The following is a 20,055-nucleotide window of genomic DNA, read 5'->3' on the forward strand; positions in this document are numbered from 1 at the left end:
GCCTCCTGGGTACCTCCTGGGACCACACCTCAGAGGTCGCGGCTATATGGGGTTGGGACCAGGCAGGTGCTGAGCAGGGGTGCCTCACCCAGCCAGTAGTGGAGGTCATACTGCAGATTCCCATTCCTCAGCTGCACAGTCTTCAGGATAACATAGGCGTCGCCTGTGAAGAAGTCTCCGTAGAGGTTGGGGGGCACGGGCACCAGGTCGAACTTTTCCACGCGCCAGATCTGCAGGCCGGGCTCCTTCCCTGCCTTGAGGAACTCGGGGTGTTCCACCACCATGCTGCTGGGCTGGGGAGAGACAAGGCAGAGCCTGAGCAGGGGCACAAGTCTTGGGAGGGAGAGACCCTGGGCTCGAGGGAGGCTGGGTTCCAGCACCAAGAGCGTCTCACTTGAGCCTCCCCATGACCAGGGTCAGTTGACCCCTTTCTATGAGTTGGCAAACAGGGCAAGAATTTAGGCTCCAAATCCTGTGCCTTGGTGAGCATCTGTCTCTCCAGCTCAGCTCCCCAATCTGCATTTTCTGGTGATGGGGAGGCAGAGGGCTCCACCTCCCTTCTCCCTCTGTTTTCATTGCCAATTGGCTGTGATGACTGAGGCACAGAGAAGTGAATTGATACTCAGCTAGGAAATAGTGGACAGGAACTGCCCGAAGCTACTCTGGGTAGACCCCCTCAGATGGTAGTGATACATCTAGGGGTCCCCAGGGGCTCAGCCTGCTCCCTTCCAGCACCATCGTGGCTCTTAGAACTACAGGGTTCTCAGCTCATTGTCTACCCCCACTCTTTAGATAGGAAAACTGAGGCCCACAAAGGGAGGGACTGGCCCAAGGTCACATACCCTGTTTGCTTTTGCTTTTTGGAAGTGGTAAGCTTGCCCTTGTCCCATCCATCCCTCATCACACCCTCAAGAAGGATAGCTGAGCCCAAGTGGCCTCCTGAGCTGTCTGCCTCCTCCCTCTGCCCCCCAACACCCACCCCCAAATTCCATTTCTTGGAAAAGGCGGAGAGGACACAGCCTGGGTCTGCAGGAGCCTGTTGGAGAGGAGGAGGTCAAGGGGAGGGGGAAGGCTGTCAGACATGCGCTAGGGCTGGAGACAGCGAGCGGGAGGGTTAGGCTGGAGTCAGCGGTGGAAATCAGCAGGCGCAGGTCTCCTAAGGCCGGAGGGGAGATCTGGTGGGAGTAAAAGTCAAATGGGAGAAGTCAGAGGGACCACGCTGCGCTTGGAGCTCAGGCAGAAGGGCGAGGGGTGGAAAAACACAAAATCAAAGGAGAGGAGGAGAAATCGGGGCAGAGGAGACAGCAGAGAGGGGGAATAAATAATAGGAATGACGATAAGCAAATCGAGGTGAGATCACACAAGGAGAAAACCGGAGCGCGAGAGGGACATCTAATGGGGAGGAGTCAGAAATGGAAGAAGAAATCAAATGAAGCAAGGAGAGAAGTCAGGCAGACAGGAGGAGAAATTAGACACGAAAAAGAGAAATCAGGCGGCAGCGATGGGTAAGAAATCAGAAGGCGACGAAGGAAAAGAGCTCCGGCCAAGGGGAGGGTTAGCCTGTAGGGAGGGAACAGCCAGGGCCCCCGAGGCGCCCACCCTCACCCACGAGAGCCCTGGAAGCAGCAAGAGATACTTACAAAGCAACAAAACAGTTTTTCCATTCTAGACCTGAATTACTCCCCTTTTCCTAGCGCTGTATCTGCAAGAACTTACAATAGAGAGTTACTCCGGGAGCCCCGGGGCCCCCCGGGCACTCACCCGTGCCTGGGACGCCCGCCCCTGGGGAGCCTGCGCCTGGGCCGCCCCCCGCGACGCGGTGGCAGCGCGGACCCGCGGCGACAGCGCGCACAGCGCCAAGAGCAGCGCGCGGAACAGGGCTGGCGCGGAGCGGTGCGGAGCCATGGCGGCGACGGCGGCGGCAGAGCACCCAGTCAGCAGCCTCGGCCAGGGTCGCAGACCTTAAGTAGCCGACCGCCCATCCCGCCTAAGCAGGGGACCGCCCCTCAGGGAGGGCTCAGGGCAGGGCTGCGCCCCTGCGGGCCCGCGGGAGAGGCGGGGATCTGTCCCGGATCACGGAGACATCTGGGTTCCCACCCGGACCAACCCCACTGGGCGCGGCCGGCCCTGAACATCTGCTCCCCCAAGAAGACCCAGCACAGGGCCTGCCATACAGCGGGTGCCAACTCAATGCGAGCTAAATGGGCGCGTCAAAGAACTGCGGAGAGCCCATCTCAGTCTCATCTTCTTGTGCAACCTCTAGGAGCCCTTTCTCCTCTTTGTTCCTATCTCCAGTAATAATAATAATAATAATAATAATAATAATAATAATAATAATAATAATAATAATAATACCAACAACAGGAACATTGCAAGCTTTCCACTGGTGCATCAGAATGGGTACCAAGGACAGCCCATTTTACGGAGGGAGAAACTGAGTGCAGAATGATTAAACAACCTGCACACCGCTAACAAATGCTACTGTCAGGATCAGAACCCCCCAGCTCAGCAGCATGCATGCCACCAGTAAGAGGCAGGTGACTTAGACACCTGACTTAGACACCTGCCTGTAAATCTCCCAACTTCTGGGTTTGCTGGTTCTACTTTACTCAGAGCAGCCATTCCCTAACATTCCCTAACATTTCCTAACCATTTGTCCTGGGGAAGACAGGATCTGAGCCTTCCCCCAGTCCCAGGTTTGTGACTGGGACACAGGAGATCTGGGTTTGATTCCTGTAAGTTACTTTCTTTCTTTGATGCTTAAATCTTACATTTGCATGGACTAAATCAGTCCATGTGGAAACAGCCTGGCCTGCAGATGGGTAAATGGGAATGTCCCTGCCTTTCCCCATAGCTATAGTCACCCATCCCAGCTCCTTAGATGATTTCTATCTAATCAGGTTGAAGTTTGCCTTCTCCAACCTACAATTTCCTCCTTCTTAAAAGGGAGTGGGGGAGAGACTCAGATCAAAGGCTAAGGGAACTCAGAAGGCAATGGAGATTAGAGGGGTTATAAGGAGGCTTCCTGGAGAAGGGGCCGGAATATCAAGGAGGGTGAAGATGGAAAAGAAAAGGCATTCCAGGGGAGAGAATAGCATGCACAAAGGGCAGGCAAATATGGGCCACCTCTGGTGAAGACAAGGGTCCAGTCTGAAACACAAGGAACAAGAGGAAATGAGGCCAGAAGGGGTGCAGGTGCCCAGAGGCCACACTGAAGAGTCTGCATTGTATCTAGGGTATCGGCCCCAGAGGGACGCCTGAGTTCTCAGAACTCCAAGACCTAGTAAGCTTACCCCTAGGCCTGCAGAGCCTGAAGTGGGCTGCCCTGGCCTAAATTCACAGAGTTCTTCCTTCTTCCAACCCACCTGTAGGAGTTTCAGAAACCCCACTGCTCACAGGTACTTGATGGAAGTGTAAACCAGTTTCATCTCTCTGGATAGCAATTTAATTATACAAATCCAAAATGCACAATACAACATTTCCTACAGAACTCCAAACAGCAAAACATGTGCGAGGATGTTCACTGAAGCATTGTCTGAAGAAAACTGGAAAAGACCCAAATGTCCTGGTTAAATAAATGATGGAGCTGCTGTACAATGGGCCACTATGCAGAAAAAAGAATGAAGTAGATCAAATTGTGCCTGGCACATAGTAGGCACTCAATAAGCAGAGAGATCTCCAGGTGCAAAAAGCAAACTAACAATGACTAGAGTGTGCTCCTCTCCTCCTTGTGAGCTTTTTGTTGTTATTGTTCCACTGTTTCCTTTCTTTCTTTCTTCCCTCCTTCCTTCCTTTCTGTCTTTCATGCACCATTAAGAAACCAGTAAACGCTAACCTGTCAAGGCAGTTTGCTTGTAAGGAATGAAGGGGAGATTTCCTTCTTGGACATTGCCAGGGCTGCCTGCAGCTGCAGGAAGTGCCCAGATCCACTACAGTTGGCAAAGGGAACTCGTTAGGGTGATGAAAATGTCCTAATACTGAATTACAGTGATGAGTCCACAACTGATTAAACTAAAAATCACAGCACTCTATGCGCACAGTGAGTGAACTGTTACATATGTGATTCTACCTCAAGATACTTACTGAAAAAATTGGAAAAGCATTGCTGGGGGGTTTGAAATGTTACAAGTATATATATCCAATATGGGTTAGTTGGTTTGTTTGTTTTTTAGTGTATGAAGAACAATACCTTTTAAAATATATTTAAAGCAATACTTGTTCATTAGACAATTTGGAAAATCCAAACAAACAGGAAAGAAAAACGTCCTTGTTTTCCCAGCCCCCAGAGTGAACCCAAGCCAGCAGCTGGCCCAGTTGAGTAACCCCCTCTGGAGCAGTGTGGCCTGGACCTGCCCAGTTGGTGATTAACAGAGAGCTGCTGTGGCTTGGCCTAGATCCCAGGGGTCATGGACCACCAACCCAGGGTCACTTGCCCCAAGTTAATGATCACAAAGGCCCTACACTTTGCCTGCCATATAGCTGTGGGGTCTGGCTCTAAGCCCTAGATAGCTGGACACCAAGCCCCTGTCCCTGCTCCCTGGGACCCCAGAGCCTGGAAACCCTCACTATTGGGCATGGAGCAGTGGTGGCTTTGCTGGGGCAACATTGTCTTACTCTGCTTCCTGCCTGAATTCATGGTGTTTGCTAGGGCGAGCTCTGCCATTGACTTCCGGGTGACTTTGGACAAGTCCTCTCTGCGCCTCAGCATCTCCATATGCAAAAGACAGAGTAGGTCCAATGTCCCCACTCTACACCTCTTTTCTAGCCACACCATTCATTCCCAGGTACTGGCTGTGCAGTCATACCCAGAGCCTGCATGTCTCTGAGCCTCTCTTACCCCCATCTTTAAGATGGGGACACTGGGCCAGGTTGCCTCTACAGGTCTTCTGAATCAGACAGTCCAGAGCCCCTGATTTGAGGGAGGAGGCATTCATAACAGCACACTGTTTCACCTCTGGGCCCAGCTGGGGCAACTGAGACTCAGGGAAGGATAGTCACTTGGCCAGAGTCACTTGGCTGGAAGGAGGCATTGCTGAGATTCACACACATGTCTGACTTGCTCCAGAGCCAGCTCTGTCTTGGGGGATGAAGCAGGAGTCCCTGGAACCACCTGGCCTGAGCAGGGAGTGGCAGGGCTCTATGCAGAAAGGGTGCAGTTGCTAAACAAGTCAAATCCACGTCAAGCCCAAGTCAAGCCCAAGTCAAGCTGGCAACCAGGAGCATGTGGGGCCACTGCCTCTGCCACACCTCCCAGACCAGGACAGGAGGCACCAAGAAAGCCCTCCAGCTCTCATGTCACAGTTTCAGTACCTGGGACAAAAGCATACCCAGAAAGATCCCCAGGCCTAGTCCCTGCTCTTTGCTTGGAGATCCCCTGACCTCTGATTTTTACTGTCCCTGGGTCCTCCTCAGTGCCACACAAATAGCTGGTGGCTTTGCTATAGCATGCAGTGGTATAGCCATGTTCCTCTGGCAGGCCTTCCTTCCCCACAGCTGGACCCAGGACCCCCACAACCAGCTCCAGGCCCTTCTTCCCTCTACACCCACAGGCCACTCTCTGTGTCTTTGTGGGCCTCCCAGGACAGCTCCCAGACACCAGAGGAGGTGCCTCACCCTCACCTCCACCCCTGGCCACAATGCACAAAAGGCCTTGGCCAAGCCTGGAAGACACCACCCTGTTCTTTTCTCTTCACCCCAAACGCGGTTGTTCTCGATTCCCCAGGCACACAGCCATTCATGGGAAGCCCTCTCTTGGAGCTCATTTGCTTTTGGCTCATCTCTCTGGACCTCCTGGGTGCACCCACCCCTCTGGCCTGGGATCTTGCTAACAAGGACATTGGTCAGTAAACAGAGAAGCCAGTTATGAAACCCGGTGAAACTGGACAGGGCCTCAACAAATTCTGGCGAGCCCTGTGGACTTGAAACAACACAGGTTTTAGAATCTAGCAGACTAGGCCCCCTGTAGTTGAGGCCTCAGTTTCCCCAAATATAAAATGGGGAGAAGGTACTGAGCCTGTGCAGCAAGGAGAGTGCCCAAGGCCTGACACACAGCAGGAGTTCTCCCAGAGGCCTGAGTTCAGCTCATGTGCACTGAGGAGAGCAGTAGACTGGGGGAAGAGAAAGGTTACAGATTCCACAGCGGGACTTAGGCTGAGGTCTGGGCTGTGTGACCTGGAGCAAGTTCTTTCCCTCTGTGAGCCTCAGGTCACTCATCTGTAAATAGGGATAATGCATCAAGCTATAGGGCTGTCTGGGGAATGGGCACAGCCTGCTGGAGGGCACAGCACTGAGCAGGGCTTCTTAGCAAATATGGTCATAAGTCCCTCCTGTCTTTGTGGACAATCATACCAAGAACAAGAGGATGATGTCTCAGAGCCAGAAAGCAAGAGCCTGGCAGAAATTTAGAACTCAGGTCTCTTTGACAACCAGGTCAGAGCCAAAGCCTGGTCTGCATATGACAGGGCTCCCTAACAGGCCAGCTGGGTGTCTGCCTTGGCCAAGCTGTTCTGGGTGTGGACAGATATTGGGAAGATGGCCAGTGGGCTGGGCTGAAGCCTTCTCCGGGAGGGCAACTATCCCAGGGACTGAAGCCTCTGGCCCTTTCCCAGCTTCCGGATCCAACCCCACCTAGTGCTGAGAGCCAGGACAGGACATTTGGAAAGGGCCTGACCCAGCCACTTCCTAACCTTGTGCCCTGTAAGCAGTCAGATTTGGCCATGGGTGTGAGCCTGGCCCTCTTTTTTGCCAGGACCCATTTTGGCAGTCAATCTCCCCTGCTCTGGGGGAGGAGCTGACCCTGGGAGACTTGTCAGGCCAGCAGCAGGGGCTACAAATGGCTGCAAACAACTGTGTCCTAGGGGCTGGGGAGGTGGCTCAGTGGTAGAGCATTTGCCTGGCATGTGTGAGGCCCTGGGTTTAATTCACAGCGCCACATATAAATAAATGAATAAAATAAAGATCCATCAACAGCTATATATATAGAAACTACATACCAGCAGCAGGACAGAGAGGTCCAGAGGCAGATAGTGTGAGTGCAGAACCAGCAGAAGACAGGGGGTGGAGGAGACAATCTGTTCACAAATCTGCTGGAGAAGGCAGGGTCCATGGTGCCCCAGCAGAGCCAGAGGAGCAGGAGAAGCCAGGGGAGGCCGCTACACAGGGAAAGGACTTTCAAAGAGGGAGAAAAACAAAGGGAGTAGCCTTGTGTTTGTGATTATGCTAACCCAGAAACACCTGGGTTTAAGTTCTGGTCTATCAGAGTGGCTCTGAGCAACTGAGTGGCTTTGAGAAGTCACTTTGGTTCTCTGACCTTCGATTTCCTCATCTGCAAATGCCTTCTTCCTAGGATTGTTGTGAGAACATAATAAGGTAAAATATGTCTGGGGCTTAGCACAGGGCTTGCTGCAGATTAAGCTTGTGTAAAGAAAGCTGCTATTATTGTTAGATGGTGCACTTGGGTGAGTTTCTATCTCTCTGAGAGTTGATTTCCTTATGTATAAAATATGAGTAAAAAATGCCTTTTTTGAATGATAGTTGGGAGGACAAAATGAGACCATAAATGTGAAAGAGCCTAGGACCATGCCTTTCATAAAATAGATGTTCAAAGATGCTGATTTCCAACAGCAAGGTCTCAAAGAGACCTGCATATCCATGTTTCTAGCAGGATCATTCACAAGAGCTCAAACATGGAAGCAAGCCAAGTGTCCGTGGGTGAATGAATAAATAAGCAAAATACATCTCTCTACCACAGAATGTCACTCAGCCTTAACACGGAAGGGAATTCTGCCCAGTGAACAAACCTTGAGGACATTATGCTAAATGACATAAGCCATTCACAAGACGACAAATGCTTATATGAGGAACTCAGAGTAGTCAAAATTCAGGGGCAGAAAGTAGACTGACGGCTGTCAGAGGCTGTGGGAGGGGGACAGAGTTTCAGTTCCACAAGAGGAAGAGTTCTGAAGACGGATGGGGGTGGTGGTTACACACTATCAATGTCTTCAATACCACCAAACCATTCACTTTAAAGTGGTTAAGGTGATCAATTTTATGGTGTGTGTATTTTATCACAATTTTTTTAAAAAACTGGAAAAAATAATGATTCCCTTCTCTCTCCTCGGAAGTAATGAGATGCTAAAAGGTGACCCAGCCAAGAGGACTCAAGTGACAAGCAAACCAGACCATCTCTAAGGACCTTGGGACCCTGGGATTCAAGGATGTTGGGAGAAAAAGCAAAAAGCCAATGATATTGTACATGAAGCCCCCTGCCCTCAGTCCCCTCCTGCCTGTCTGGGAATCAAGTTCATCCTTCACTGGGATCCACCAGGGCCAGTCGCCATGCTGATGGAAACAAGGGTGCCTGCCATCATGTGATGGTGCCACGTCCTCCTGTCATGGGCTCCAGATGAAGACCTTCTCTGTCCTTGAGCCCCGAACAGCTCAGATTCCCTTAGTGCTTGGCTCTGGGAGGACGCTCAAGCCCACTGTTTGGGTGTCACTTTGTACCTGCAAGCAGAACTCCCTGAGAAGAACAAAAGCAAGTAAATGGAGGGGAAAGGTGGGAGACCAGAATCCAGGAGCACATGCTGAGTCTCCATGAGATGGAGACACAAGAATGACCAAGAGCGTGAAGGCTGAATGATCTTCCCACCAAGGGAACACCAGGCCATGCCCAGGGATGAACTTGAAAAGAGCCCAAATCCACCACCAGGGGACGCAGGCAAGAGGCTCCTTCTGCAACACTTGTGTAAAAGGCATAAGGATTCCTAGCCTATGCGGTGTCTGGTAGGATGGAAGGAGCCACTGACATTGTGCTTGGCATTCAGTAAATGCTCGGTAACTCTGACCACCCTGCACCTGTCCAGACCCTGCAAGCCTCAACTCTATTGTCCCCACACCTATCCTGGGCCACCTGAGTCTGCCTCTAAAGCAGAGGAGGGCTGGGACATTCCAACCCAGGACTGGAGAACTGGGGTTGGGCTGGTACCAGGGATGGAAAATCGTTTCAGGAGAGGCAGCCTTGCCACTCATTCCCCTCCCCCTCCCTGTGTCTCCTTATGACACCCCTCCTCTCTGAACTTAGCCTTTCTGCTCCACCCGAGGATCCCAGCCCTGACAACCACTAGCTGGGCAAGGCACTTAACCTCTCTGAGCTTTTAGTGTCCTCAGGTAAAGCCTGGTCAGACAGAGCTGGTGATATAACTCAGTTAGTAGAGTGCTTGCCTTGCATGCACAAGACCCTGGGTTCAATCCCCAGCACCACACACACACACACACACATACACACACATACACACACACACACACACACACACACACACACAAGGACTGGTCAGATCATCTAACAGGTTTACTGGTCCTTAATACCAGTAAAAATTGGTTACAGAAAAACTCCAATGAGACAAGGAAGCCCAGAGGATCCAAAGTAGCAGATGTGTGGGATAAAGAAGTGTAGGAGCTAAGCACAGCAATCAAATTGAACTGTATTTGGGATCCTGGCTAAGTGAGATTTTAGCTGTCCTCATCACAAAATGGATACAAATAATGGGTAAAGATGTGAAGCAATAGATTGTGCATTTGCTTCACTACTTGCATACATCATATACCATTGTGTTATATTCTTTAAATATACATAGTAAAATTTATTTTTAAAGAAAAATACTGCAGCATCCAAACACTGTAGCATCATTAGAGACTGAAATTTATCTCAAGCTTTGATCTACAATATCAAATGCTCAAAGATATTTTTATTGTTACTAATCCTTTTAATTCTAATAGGTTTTTATAAAAGTATTTTTCAAACTTTTAACTTAAACTGAGGCACAACACTGGAACGCTGTCCCTCCTCTCAAAACACTACACAGACAGGAAGAAAGGCTCCAGGAATGTGTGTTGCCTTCTCTCCCAGGTGCTCTGGGGCCTCACCTCCAACCAGGTACCTGCCAATCATCTATCATCCCACAGATACCTGACCCTCTCCTTCTGTAGGCTTCTAGAATGCTATGGGACACTTGGAAGCAGATCCCAACCAGGATCATCCCATGAGGACAGTATATAGGGCTCAGACGACAGCAGAGATACTCAACTGCACTCTCTGTCCCTCCCTGACACCCAGCCCCTAGACTCCCACACTAGCCACTATACGAGCTCAGTGTCCTGAGATCACTGTACCAGCTTCCTCACTGGCCTGAATTCTCTCCCCACTCAGCCCCTTGTCCCTACAAGTTGTGTTATTCCCTGCTCAAGAGGAGGAGTCAGGACTCCTAAGCTTGGCCCTTTATGATCTGGTGCCCACGTGCCCTTAAAACCTCATTGCCCACTGACCACCACCAACATCCTCTGTGCCATCTAACCTGGTCTCTGTATGACCTCAGCTTCCTGCCTGCAGGCGCCCTAGATAAGCTCTTTGCCTCTCTGAGCTTCAGTCTTCTCAGGCTAGTGGGCTCTTGTGCAGATAAGACTCATTGTGGTCCTGAGTTCCAGGTGCTAGGAGGAATCAAGAAATGTGTGTCTCGGGCTGGGACTGTGGCTCAGCAGTAGTGCGCTTGCCTAGCATGTGTGAGGCCCTGGGTTCGATCCTCAGCACTGCATATAAAAATAAATAAATAAAATAAATTATTGTGTTCATCTCAACTAAAATAATTTTTTTTTAAAACAACAGCCTCCTCCCCTGCACTGCTACCGCTTCCACAGCAGCTGTTAGCCATTTGCTTCCTGGATCTCAACAGCATGCTCTCCCCTAAGCTCTGGAATGCAGACAAGTTGTGAGCCAGCAGCGGCAGCTAGGAGGGGAGCAGGGCTTAGAGGAAAATTACCTGGCTCCAACACCCAGCTCAGCCAATGCTGGCTGGCGGGCTCTGAGAGGGGATCTGGGGGCCTGGCAGGCCCCTCTTGAGTGTGGACTTGGCCCCACTCCCTGACCCCTCTTTGAGCTAGTGGGTACTCTGGTCCCACCACTCCTCTGGGACACTCCCACTCTTTGGCATCCAAAGAGACAGTGGGGGAGGAGGGAAGAAAACAGGCAGGCCTTTGTGAGGAGGAGAAAACTGGCTCCTGCCACCACCCTCAAGGGCCCCAGGCACTGACATGAAGGAGGATCCCAGATGAAAAAGGGTCCCACCGTTGCCTTGGAGCCTGCGTGGTTGCCCTATCTCAAGTCCTATACTCTTGTGACCCCTTCTCTGTATCATAAACATTGCACTGGGCCCAGCGTCACATATTCCATGTGACTGTGCCACACACTAGGTCTGTGTCCCCCACACATCATCATCCTGGGTATCTACCTGGAGGCTGCAGCCCACAGCATGTAAACCCCAATCATGTTTCATGCACCACGTCATGTCTGTTGTATGACATACCCGGCACTTGTACCATCTTTCCAATCCCATGCCCACATCCAGATCCTATCCCTTGGAATACATGTCATCAATCTTGTCCTGAATCTATGCATTGAGGTCCTTGCTCCACAGTTCACATTCAAAATTGGAGGAGAAGGGCAGGTAAGCAGTGTAGCAATTAAGTAGGACAGACTCTGGGATAGATTCCCAGCTGTCATCACCAACCTGACTTTGCAAAAGCTATTCCTCAGTGCCTCAGTTTCTTCAGCTATAAAATGGAAATGATATGAACACTCATCTAATAAGGATGTCCCAGGGATAAAATAGATAATGCATTTAAGGTGCTTAGCCCAGGGCCTGACACAAAGTTAGTACTTTAAAATGTGGTTCGGACTGTTAACAGATGTCCTGTGTGCTGAGCACTAGGCTCCCACGTGCCCAGTTCTTACTGAGCCTGAGACACTCTGTGCACATTGGTGACATTCAAGCAACCTCCTGCAAAGAGGGTGTGATTATCCCCTCTCTCGATGAGGAGAAATCCAAGATTCAGAGCAGAGCAAAACTTTGCACAAAGTCAAAGAACCAGAAAGGGTGACACTGGGAGAGGTCAAGAGGGCTGGGCATTCAAAGAGACAGAAAGCAGATTAGTGGTCAGCCCAGGGCCGGGTGGGGTGGACTTCAGGCAGGCACGAAGAGTATTTTGGGGATAATGAAAATGTTCTTAAACTTGATATGAAGATGGTTGCATTACTCTGTCAATGCACTCAAAATCATTGAATTCATGAAAATGGGTGGATTATATGCATGTAAATTTACTTCAATAAATTAGGTAAAGTATATATCAAGAATGCTGTTTAAAAAAAAAATGGAAAAATAAAAGCCACTGGCCTTCTGGTGTACCATTGTGCCCAAGCCCTTGGCAAGAGAAGTAAGCATCCCGTGAGCTACCACTTGAAGGCACGGCTGGGAGCACCCTGCAGCATTACACCAGCCGGTAGTTGCCCAACACCTCTGCAGACCAGGGGTGCAGGGGAATCCCTAGGGAGCTCAGGAAGACTACAGATGCCCTGGCCCAGCCCTAGCCTCTGGGTCTGTAGATCTGGGCTGGGTCCAGGAATCTGGGGTTTCTCATACTTGGGGAAACCAAGGCCAGGAGAGAGGGAACTCAGCAGGCTCACATAATCAGGCAAAGAGAGAGCCAGGACTAGAATTGGGGCCCCTTCCTTTTCCCATCTCTCCTTTCCCTCCACCTCCCTCCCACGCCTCCCCCTGCCCTCATCCTCCAGTGACTCAGGGCTCTGAGTCATCTTGTGGCACCACAGAGGAAAGTTCTTAGGAAAAACAATCCCCAAACAAAGCTTCCCTGATCTGGGGAACATAATAGGCCCAAGGGGCCAAGAAAGGCGGGGAGAGAGAACACAGGGTGGAGTAGGAGGCCCAGACTTCCCAGACCTGATCTCTCCTCTTGGCCACTAACCCATGTAAGGCCCTGGATAAGGAGCTCCCCAACTTAGAGCCTTTTTTCCCCACCCGGAAATAAGATCTCCTACCTCACACAGAAGTTCATTATGACCAGACGCCTCCATAATAATTCATCTGCATTGTCAGGCTGAACCCTCCCCCAAACCCATGGTGACATCATCCCATTTTATAGACAGGAAAACTGAGGCTCAAAGAAGTTCAGCCAAAGGCAACAAAAAAGGGCAGAGCGCAGCTTGCATCCAGGAACATCTGACTCTGAGCCTGACTCTTTCTCCTGCACACCTGTAAAATGTGCCTCGTACAGAAGGGCATGCAGATCAGGTGCCATCAGACACACGAGGTGAGCAGCCATGACAGGTGCTCAGTCACAAAGGCGTTCCTCCTTTCTTTCTTCCTCAGTGTCAGGCCTCATCTCAGGACTCCCAGGCCCCCTGGGGGGCACACACAGGCAGACAGGGAGCCACTCAAGCGGCTGTGGGCAGCAGGAGCACAAAGAAGGGAACCCACACCAGATGGAGCCACGAAAAGGAAACACTTAAGTAGAGCCTTGAAGGATGCACTGCCAGGGGACCCAGCCAGCCAGGTGGGAGGAACAGCAGAAGCAAATGCCTGGCCGTGTGGCCCGCACAGGGCATGCTCAGTGTAGAGGTGTAGCTGGAGCCAGGGGGCGCGAGGGCCTGGCTGCTACAGTCGAGCTTTAGGTGTGAGACGGTGGGGACTTTGAAAGCAGAGCGAGAACAGGATGGCAACAGGTTTCATCCTTGCTGGTGGCTGAACCAGAAATCAAGAGTGTGGCTCCCCGCAGACCCCCAGGAGCCCCTCCTCTGAGCACTTCAGATCACTTGCTACTTACCCATGGGTCACAATTGTCCCTGAGGGTTTCCTCCTCAGTCATGGCCGGGCTGGGCAGAGGGAAGCTGGCCTTCTGACAGGGCCAACTTATTCACACTGGCCTATAAATAGGATCCTAGGGCTTAGTCGGAAATAGCTGTGCCAAGCCGGACTCCACAGACCTCACAGGCATGCAGTTCCCAAAACAGCCTTTCTCCTCCACTCAGTGAAAAACCAAAACTTCCTCGGGAAACCATTGTTCATGCTGCAGTTCACTTTCTTAAGCCTGAGGCAGTGTGAAGAGCCCCACTGCCTACTATACACCACTGAGCTCTGCCTCGACCTCCGCCTTCCCCGACCCCCACCCTGGCTGCCAGTCACTCCCTCTCCCTGGGCCTTGGCGTCCCCACAGGTGAACTAGGGAGGCTGGATGTAATGCCCTCCGGTCCTTCTATCCAGGATGCTCCCTGGAACTGTCTGGGGACAACCCCTGCCCCTCAGATGCCTGTTTTATTTTCTCCCCTAGTTGACTTGGGAACATTTAAATGATCACCATTTGAAAAATTGGAATTGCAATAAATGATCAGATTTGAGGCCTTGGATGTGCCACTGTCCCTCTCTGGACCCCCGATTCCTCAGCCATAAGATGAAGATGCCATCCCATGCACCGAGCACTTTCCCCATTACTTAGATCTCAACGACCTCATTGCCCCATTGAACGGATGAGGAAATTGAGTCTGAGAGGAACTCGAAAGTGTTAAGGGACACATAGCAAGCCCTGGTCATGCTCAGACCTGTTTGTCCCTGAGCCCAGCTACAGTGGCCTAGCTCTGGGCAGCTCAGGCAGGACAATGGGGGCAAAACCCCATCAAGGGCAAGGAACAGAAAGGGGAATGGAGGATCTTTCTGTGTGTGTAGTGAAGGCGGGTGACAACGTTCCCCCAGTGACACTGTTCTTGCCAACTGGCTTCCTGCACCATCCTTGTCGATCCACCCTCCCCTCTGCCTGCTGTGATTGTCTGCTCTGAAATCCACTGATCAGGTCGGTCCATGGCTCCCTGGTGCCCTGAGGGTCAGGGCTAAACATCCAAGGCCTCTCCCAACACTACTTTCCATGTCCCCTTTTGCCACTTCCCACCTCAACTCCCAAATGCTGGTCACTAGTCCCCAAGCACAGGGCTCCTCCAGGTGACAAACCCAACCCTCTTCCCAGAGTGCCCAACTCCCCTCTTTAGCCCATTCCTTATTTCAAGAGAAGGACAAGCCCTTGCTGGTTCCCTGGGCCCCTTGGCAGCCAAAATGCACTCTGGGCATTAGCTACCACTGTCTCCCCCTGGGACGAGAGCGGCTCTCCAGGGCAAGGGAATGGTGACTCAGCTCCCGGTCCAAGTCAGTGAAGTTTGGCCTCTGTGTGAAAAAACAGAAGAGCCAAGACAACCCTGGAAAAGTGCTCACTCCCAGGACTGCCCAAGGCCAAGCCTCTTATCATGGTGTAGAATCAGGACACCCCAGTGTGGAAGAACCAAAAATTACAGCCCCAGGGCTTCGGAAGGTCCCCCTAGTGTCTCTCTCAGAGGTTCTACTAATGAGATTCGGGTAAGTCACTGCCTCCTTAAAAAATTCCAGCGGTTCCTGGTGCCTAGCATAAAACCCAGACTCCAGGGCCCAATAATGTGGTTGTTCCAGGTCCCTGGCTCCTCTCCTACCCTGGCCCCGTCCCTGGCGGACCTTCCTCCCTTCTTTCAGGTCCTGAGCATTCCCAGGCTCCCTCCTGTCTCTGCTCTGAGCCTCCCCAGCCATTTGCTCTGCCAGAGGAATCCTTCCATCATCCATGCTCACCCCACCGCCTCCTGCTCCCTCCTCAGGGGTTGGGTTTTCCACGGGAGGCTTCCTGACCCATCAAGACAAGACCCCACCCTTTCCCCATCATTTCCTTCACAGCTGAACAGAAAACAAATCTGTGGTATCAACACCCAGCTAAGGCCCTAAATATCTGTCAGGTTCAGAAATAAATAAATAAGTGAATGAATGCATGAATGGACCTACTTATGCAACTCGAGACAAGAAGTGGTCAGAATCCTGGGGAACATTTGAGGCAGTAAAACAGGACCCCGACTAAGATCAGAGAAATTGGGGGAAAAAATAATAGCACAGCATCCCAGGAGCAAAGAGGAAGGAGTTCTAGAAGGAGGAATTATCCATGCGCCAGAGATGCAGAAAAGGAGACTTAAGGGTTTGACCAGGAGGCCACTGGGGTCCCCTCAGTTGCACCAACATTCCTGGAGACTGTGAGGTCGGTACACTGCAGGGGACAGAGGACTGACAGGGTGAACAGGCAAAGCTCTCAGGTGACTGGCTGGGCCTTCTGGGGCAGGCAGAAGACATCATTACCAAAAGCATGCACAGACTAGAACACTCTTTATCAGCAGACGACTTTGAGGCAGTTCAGCTTTTTGGGGTGTCAAAGCAAGAGCATCAGAACTGAGACATGGTCCTTGGCACCTGAAGTAGGACAAGGCCCCTTTCTGGGCCCACGGGTCCCTCTAGGAATCCCTGCTTTGAGGTCAAAGAACCCTGGAGACCATCAAAAGGCATTTTCAGCCCAGTGTGGGGGGCGCATGCGGCCTTCCAGCAGCTTGGGAGGCTGAGGCAGGAGGATCGCAGGTTCAAAGCCAGCCTCAGGAACTTGGCAAGGCCCTAAGTAATTTAGTGAGATCCTGTTTCTAAATAAAACATAAAAAGGGCTGGGGACCTAGGCTCTGGAGAGAAAGACAGTGGCTGCAGGGACAAGCAAGCCATCTGCACTCATCCCTTCCTTCTTCTGGCCACCGAGAGTGACAGCATGATCTGGCGGGTGCTCCAGGCGCTCCCCACAACTGCTAATCAGAATTCCTTCTCTTCCGTTGCCAGGAAGCAGAAGGTTGTGGCCCTGGAAGTGTTGCTTCCTGTTTCACACCTTGCAAAGCCCTCTGGCATCTTGGAGCTTATTTTGTCCTCAGGACAATCTTGATAGGTGGTGGGGACAGGACGGATGTGCTCAACTTGTGGGCAGAGAAACTGAGGCCCACGCTGGGACTCCGCCCTCACCTCTTCGCCCCACCCACCTCAGCTCACCTGGGAATCTGATAGTCAGGTGGCCCCACCCTGCCAGCCACCTGCGGGAATGACTCATCCACACCTATGACTCACTCTCAGGTGCTGCTCCTAAGATCAACCAGCCAGGGACTGGGGCCACACCCCAGGCCTCTCCAAAGTCTCCGGGCAGAATTCCCATCCCTCTTCCTCACAGGGAATTGACCTTCCACAGAAGAGCTCTCCAAGCCTTGAGAAGGAAAGTCACTTCATGCTGCCAGGGAGCAGCACAGTTGGGGGGGAGCCAGGCCTAGGGGCACCCAGCCGGGTCCTTGCCTCTTTCCTGCAGGGTCACCTGGCCCCCTCTTGAGGACCAGGAGGAGCAAAGGAGGTAACCCGGAGGCGTGCTCTGAGCCTTAGGAGGAAAACCCAGCACTCTCTTTGGATCCACTATGGCCACCAGAGGCTGCTTCTCCCTAGAGTCCCTCCAGACCCTCCTGGGCAGCCAGGGCTGGGCTCAGGAGGACGATGGGCAGCTGCCATGCTGCACCTACCTTCCAGGCCGTGCAGGCAGAAGAGCTGCTCCAAGGGCAGAGTGAAGCACAGGACCAGGGGAGTCAGCAGCACCTGAAAACAAGGGACCGAGAACCTCAGCACACCTGGCAGCGTCCCCACTTCACCTCCAGCAGCCACTAGGCACTCAGTTCCTGTCAAGGCTGCCAACAAAAGAATTGTCCCTAGGATGCACTAAAACCCCTCATAACTTGCACCTGCTGGCCTGGCCTCAGTGCTACCTTCTGGGGTCACCCAGAACTCTCTCGTCCCCCTGGTTCCCAATGGCTCCTTGGTCACTTGAAAATAGTGATTCTTGATCCCTAAGTCAAGTTCCGCGTATCCTCTTTCCTTTAGCTCTTCCCAACACAAGGGTACCCAGTTCCCTCACTCCATTTCCCAACATGCTCCAGATGAACCCCATCCCTAGTAACAGCACAAGACCTAGAATTAGACATTCAGACATGCAGGGTGGACAGGACTCTCGCCTCCATCACCCAAGGTACATGCTTCTATTCATCCAGCCTAAAATCCCTTGAGCATTTAAGGCAGTCCTATTGTGTGTCTGGATTCAGCCAACCTAAGGATTGTATCACTCTAGAGTTACACCAACTGGCCCCTCACCTGTGTAACCAAGCAAGCCACATCACTTCTCTGAGTCTCTGTTCAAGGGGGATTTTAGATAGATAGATAGATAGATAGATAGAAAGAACTGGGGATTGAACTCAGGGGTACTCGACCACTGAGGCCCAGAAGCAGGATAGTATTAAAACCTACCTCATGAAGTCATCCTGAGGATTAAACAACACACACACAAAAAAAAGTCAAGGGTTTTGTATACGTTTACTCTTTACTCATTAGTCATTTAATTCCTAAATCTTTTTCCGATGAATTGTGTCTTTTTCATCCTGGATGTGAGCAGTTTGGGGACCCAATCTGTTACACGTGACATTTCCACCTACAGAATGCTCTATTATTGTTCTGCTGCTCAAAGACTGAGCAAGACTGCACCGTCACCATCTGGTGATGGTCTTCGTCTCCCACAGGCCACGAGCTCCTGGAGGCAAGGGCTCTGTCTGCTGCACCACTGAGGCTTGAGCCCAGCACAGGACCTAGCACACGGCAGGACCAGAGAGTACAACTTGGAGTTTTGCTCTTCCTCACTACCCAGAGTTCTCGTGTGTGTGTATGTGTGTGTGTGTGTGTGTGTGTGTGTGTGTGTGTGTGTGCACACGCACAGACACACGCCTCTACCACTGAGCTATGTCCCCAATCCTTTTCCAATTTTTTTTTTTTATTTTGAGACAGAGTCTCACTAAGTTTGCCCAGGCTGGCCTGGAACTTACAATCCTCCTGCCTCAGCCTCCAGAGTTGCTGGGATTATAGGCGTGCACCATTATGCCTAGCACCCAGAGTCATCTATCTACATAAGGTTAGCAGGTAAGCAAGCCCATCCTGCCCACACTGGAAGAATTCTCTGCCCAAACCAGCTTCTCCAAACCAAAGGGAGAGTCCAAGATCCCAAATGAGCAGGGCCCTGCAAGTGCCTGGGATTAGGACACAATAAGCCCTGTTCTCAGGCTGATGGTAAACAGCCCAGGCATTGCTGACAGTCTCTGCATTTTTAATGACACAAGTGGACAGCAGTGGACCTGGAATCAAGGTACCCAAAACCTAGGAGGCCAAAGGTCAGATGTTTATCTGGGCTCTGGACCTGGAGTTAAATGGCCTTTCTCAGAGAGTCCTGGAGAAACTTCCCGGTTCCAAGGGATAGGTTAAAGCAAAGTTGGGTTTGGTCATTCCTGCAGAGAAACGAATGACCTTTCACATTCTGTCAACTCTAGGTGAGATGAAACTTTTCAAATCCAGCCGCCTTCTCTGTTACACACCCCAAATCCCATGCTCATGCTCACCCAAGGTGCTGCCTATGCTCCCACGGGCAACCTGCTCTGTGCCACCTCTCCCCCAGAGTTGCCCTCTCAGCAAACAGCACCACCATCCTCAAACACACAAGGAACCAGGTCAGATGCCAGGGATCGCCCTCCTCCACCAGCTGCACTCACTGTCCCCTCCACCTCACCCCTGATACCAGCATCTTGGTCCATGCACTATCCTGCCTCCTCTATCTCCCCAACAATGCAACCTCTCCAAAGCAGGCCCAGACCAAGTTGCTTCTCCTCTGCACAGACTCTGCGAGGCTCCTGTACGGCCCCCAGACAAAGAGCAAGACCCTTAACATACTTTTCAATCACCCTTCATGATCTGCCCCCACCCACCCCTCCAGCCTCAGCTCTCACCGGTTCCTGTCTTCCACCTGCACCCTGCCAGGCTCCAGCCAGACACGACTTGCACTCTGTCCCTTGACTCCTTCACACAACCCTTAGACAGACTGTTTCCTCTGAGTCCCCACCGCCCCCAGGTCTTCCCTGTCACACTGCACTGGAATGGTATTTCCACGTCAGCCGCTCATATATCCCAGAGCCTGGCCTTGGGCCAAGGCCACCACAGCTCCAGATTCACTAAAGGAAGAAAACAGAAATCATATGCTAGCACACACATAACACGTGTGTCCACACGCACTCCCACAGAGCCTGCTGAGAGTACAGATGCTGCCATCTATGGGCAAGAAAAGCACCTCATTCTCCCCAAGATCAGGACAGCAGGAGGCCTGGTTTTCAAACTTGGCTGGGTTTACAATGAGCCCAGCTAACCAACTCTAAGTGGGTCTGTTTTCCATTTTGGACCTTGAGGCTACAGCAACTTAAAAACAAGGTCCACAAAC

At 51.6% G+C, this 20,055-nt stretch overlaps 1 protein-coding gene across 4 annotated transcripts in view; it reads right to left on the reverse strand.

The window, feature by feature from the left end:
* Gsn (gelsolin) overlaps positions 1–20,055 on the reverse strand; it is a 53,152-nt gene that overhangs the window by 24,202 nt on the left and 8,895 nt on the right. The window contains exons 2-3 of one of the 4 annotated variants that reach the window (XM_076845565.2): positions 17,276–17,348; positions 89–293 (exon numbers count right to left, since the gene is read on the reverse strand). In XM_076845565.2, coding sequence (XP_076701680.1) covers positions 89–284 — 196 coding nt within the window. In that variant the 5' untranslated portion in view covers positions 285–293; positions 17,276–17,348. Of the gene's footprint in view, positions 1–88; positions 294–1,640; positions 1,680–1,761; positions 1,949–13,671; positions 13,693–17,275; positions 17,349–20,055 lie in introns of those variants that run through there. The other 3 variants (XM_076845563.2, XM_076845562.2, XM_076845564.2) reach the window with 3 other exon arrangements.

The sequence above is a fragment of the Callospermophilus lateralis genome, chromosome 2 (genome assembly GCF_048772815.1).
Source record: "Callospermophilus lateralis isolate mCalLat2 chromosome 2, mCalLat2.hap1, whole genome shotgun sequence".
Lineage (NCBI taxonomy): Eukaryota > Metazoa > Chordata > Mammalia > Rodentia > Sciuridae > Callospermophilus > Callospermophilus lateralis.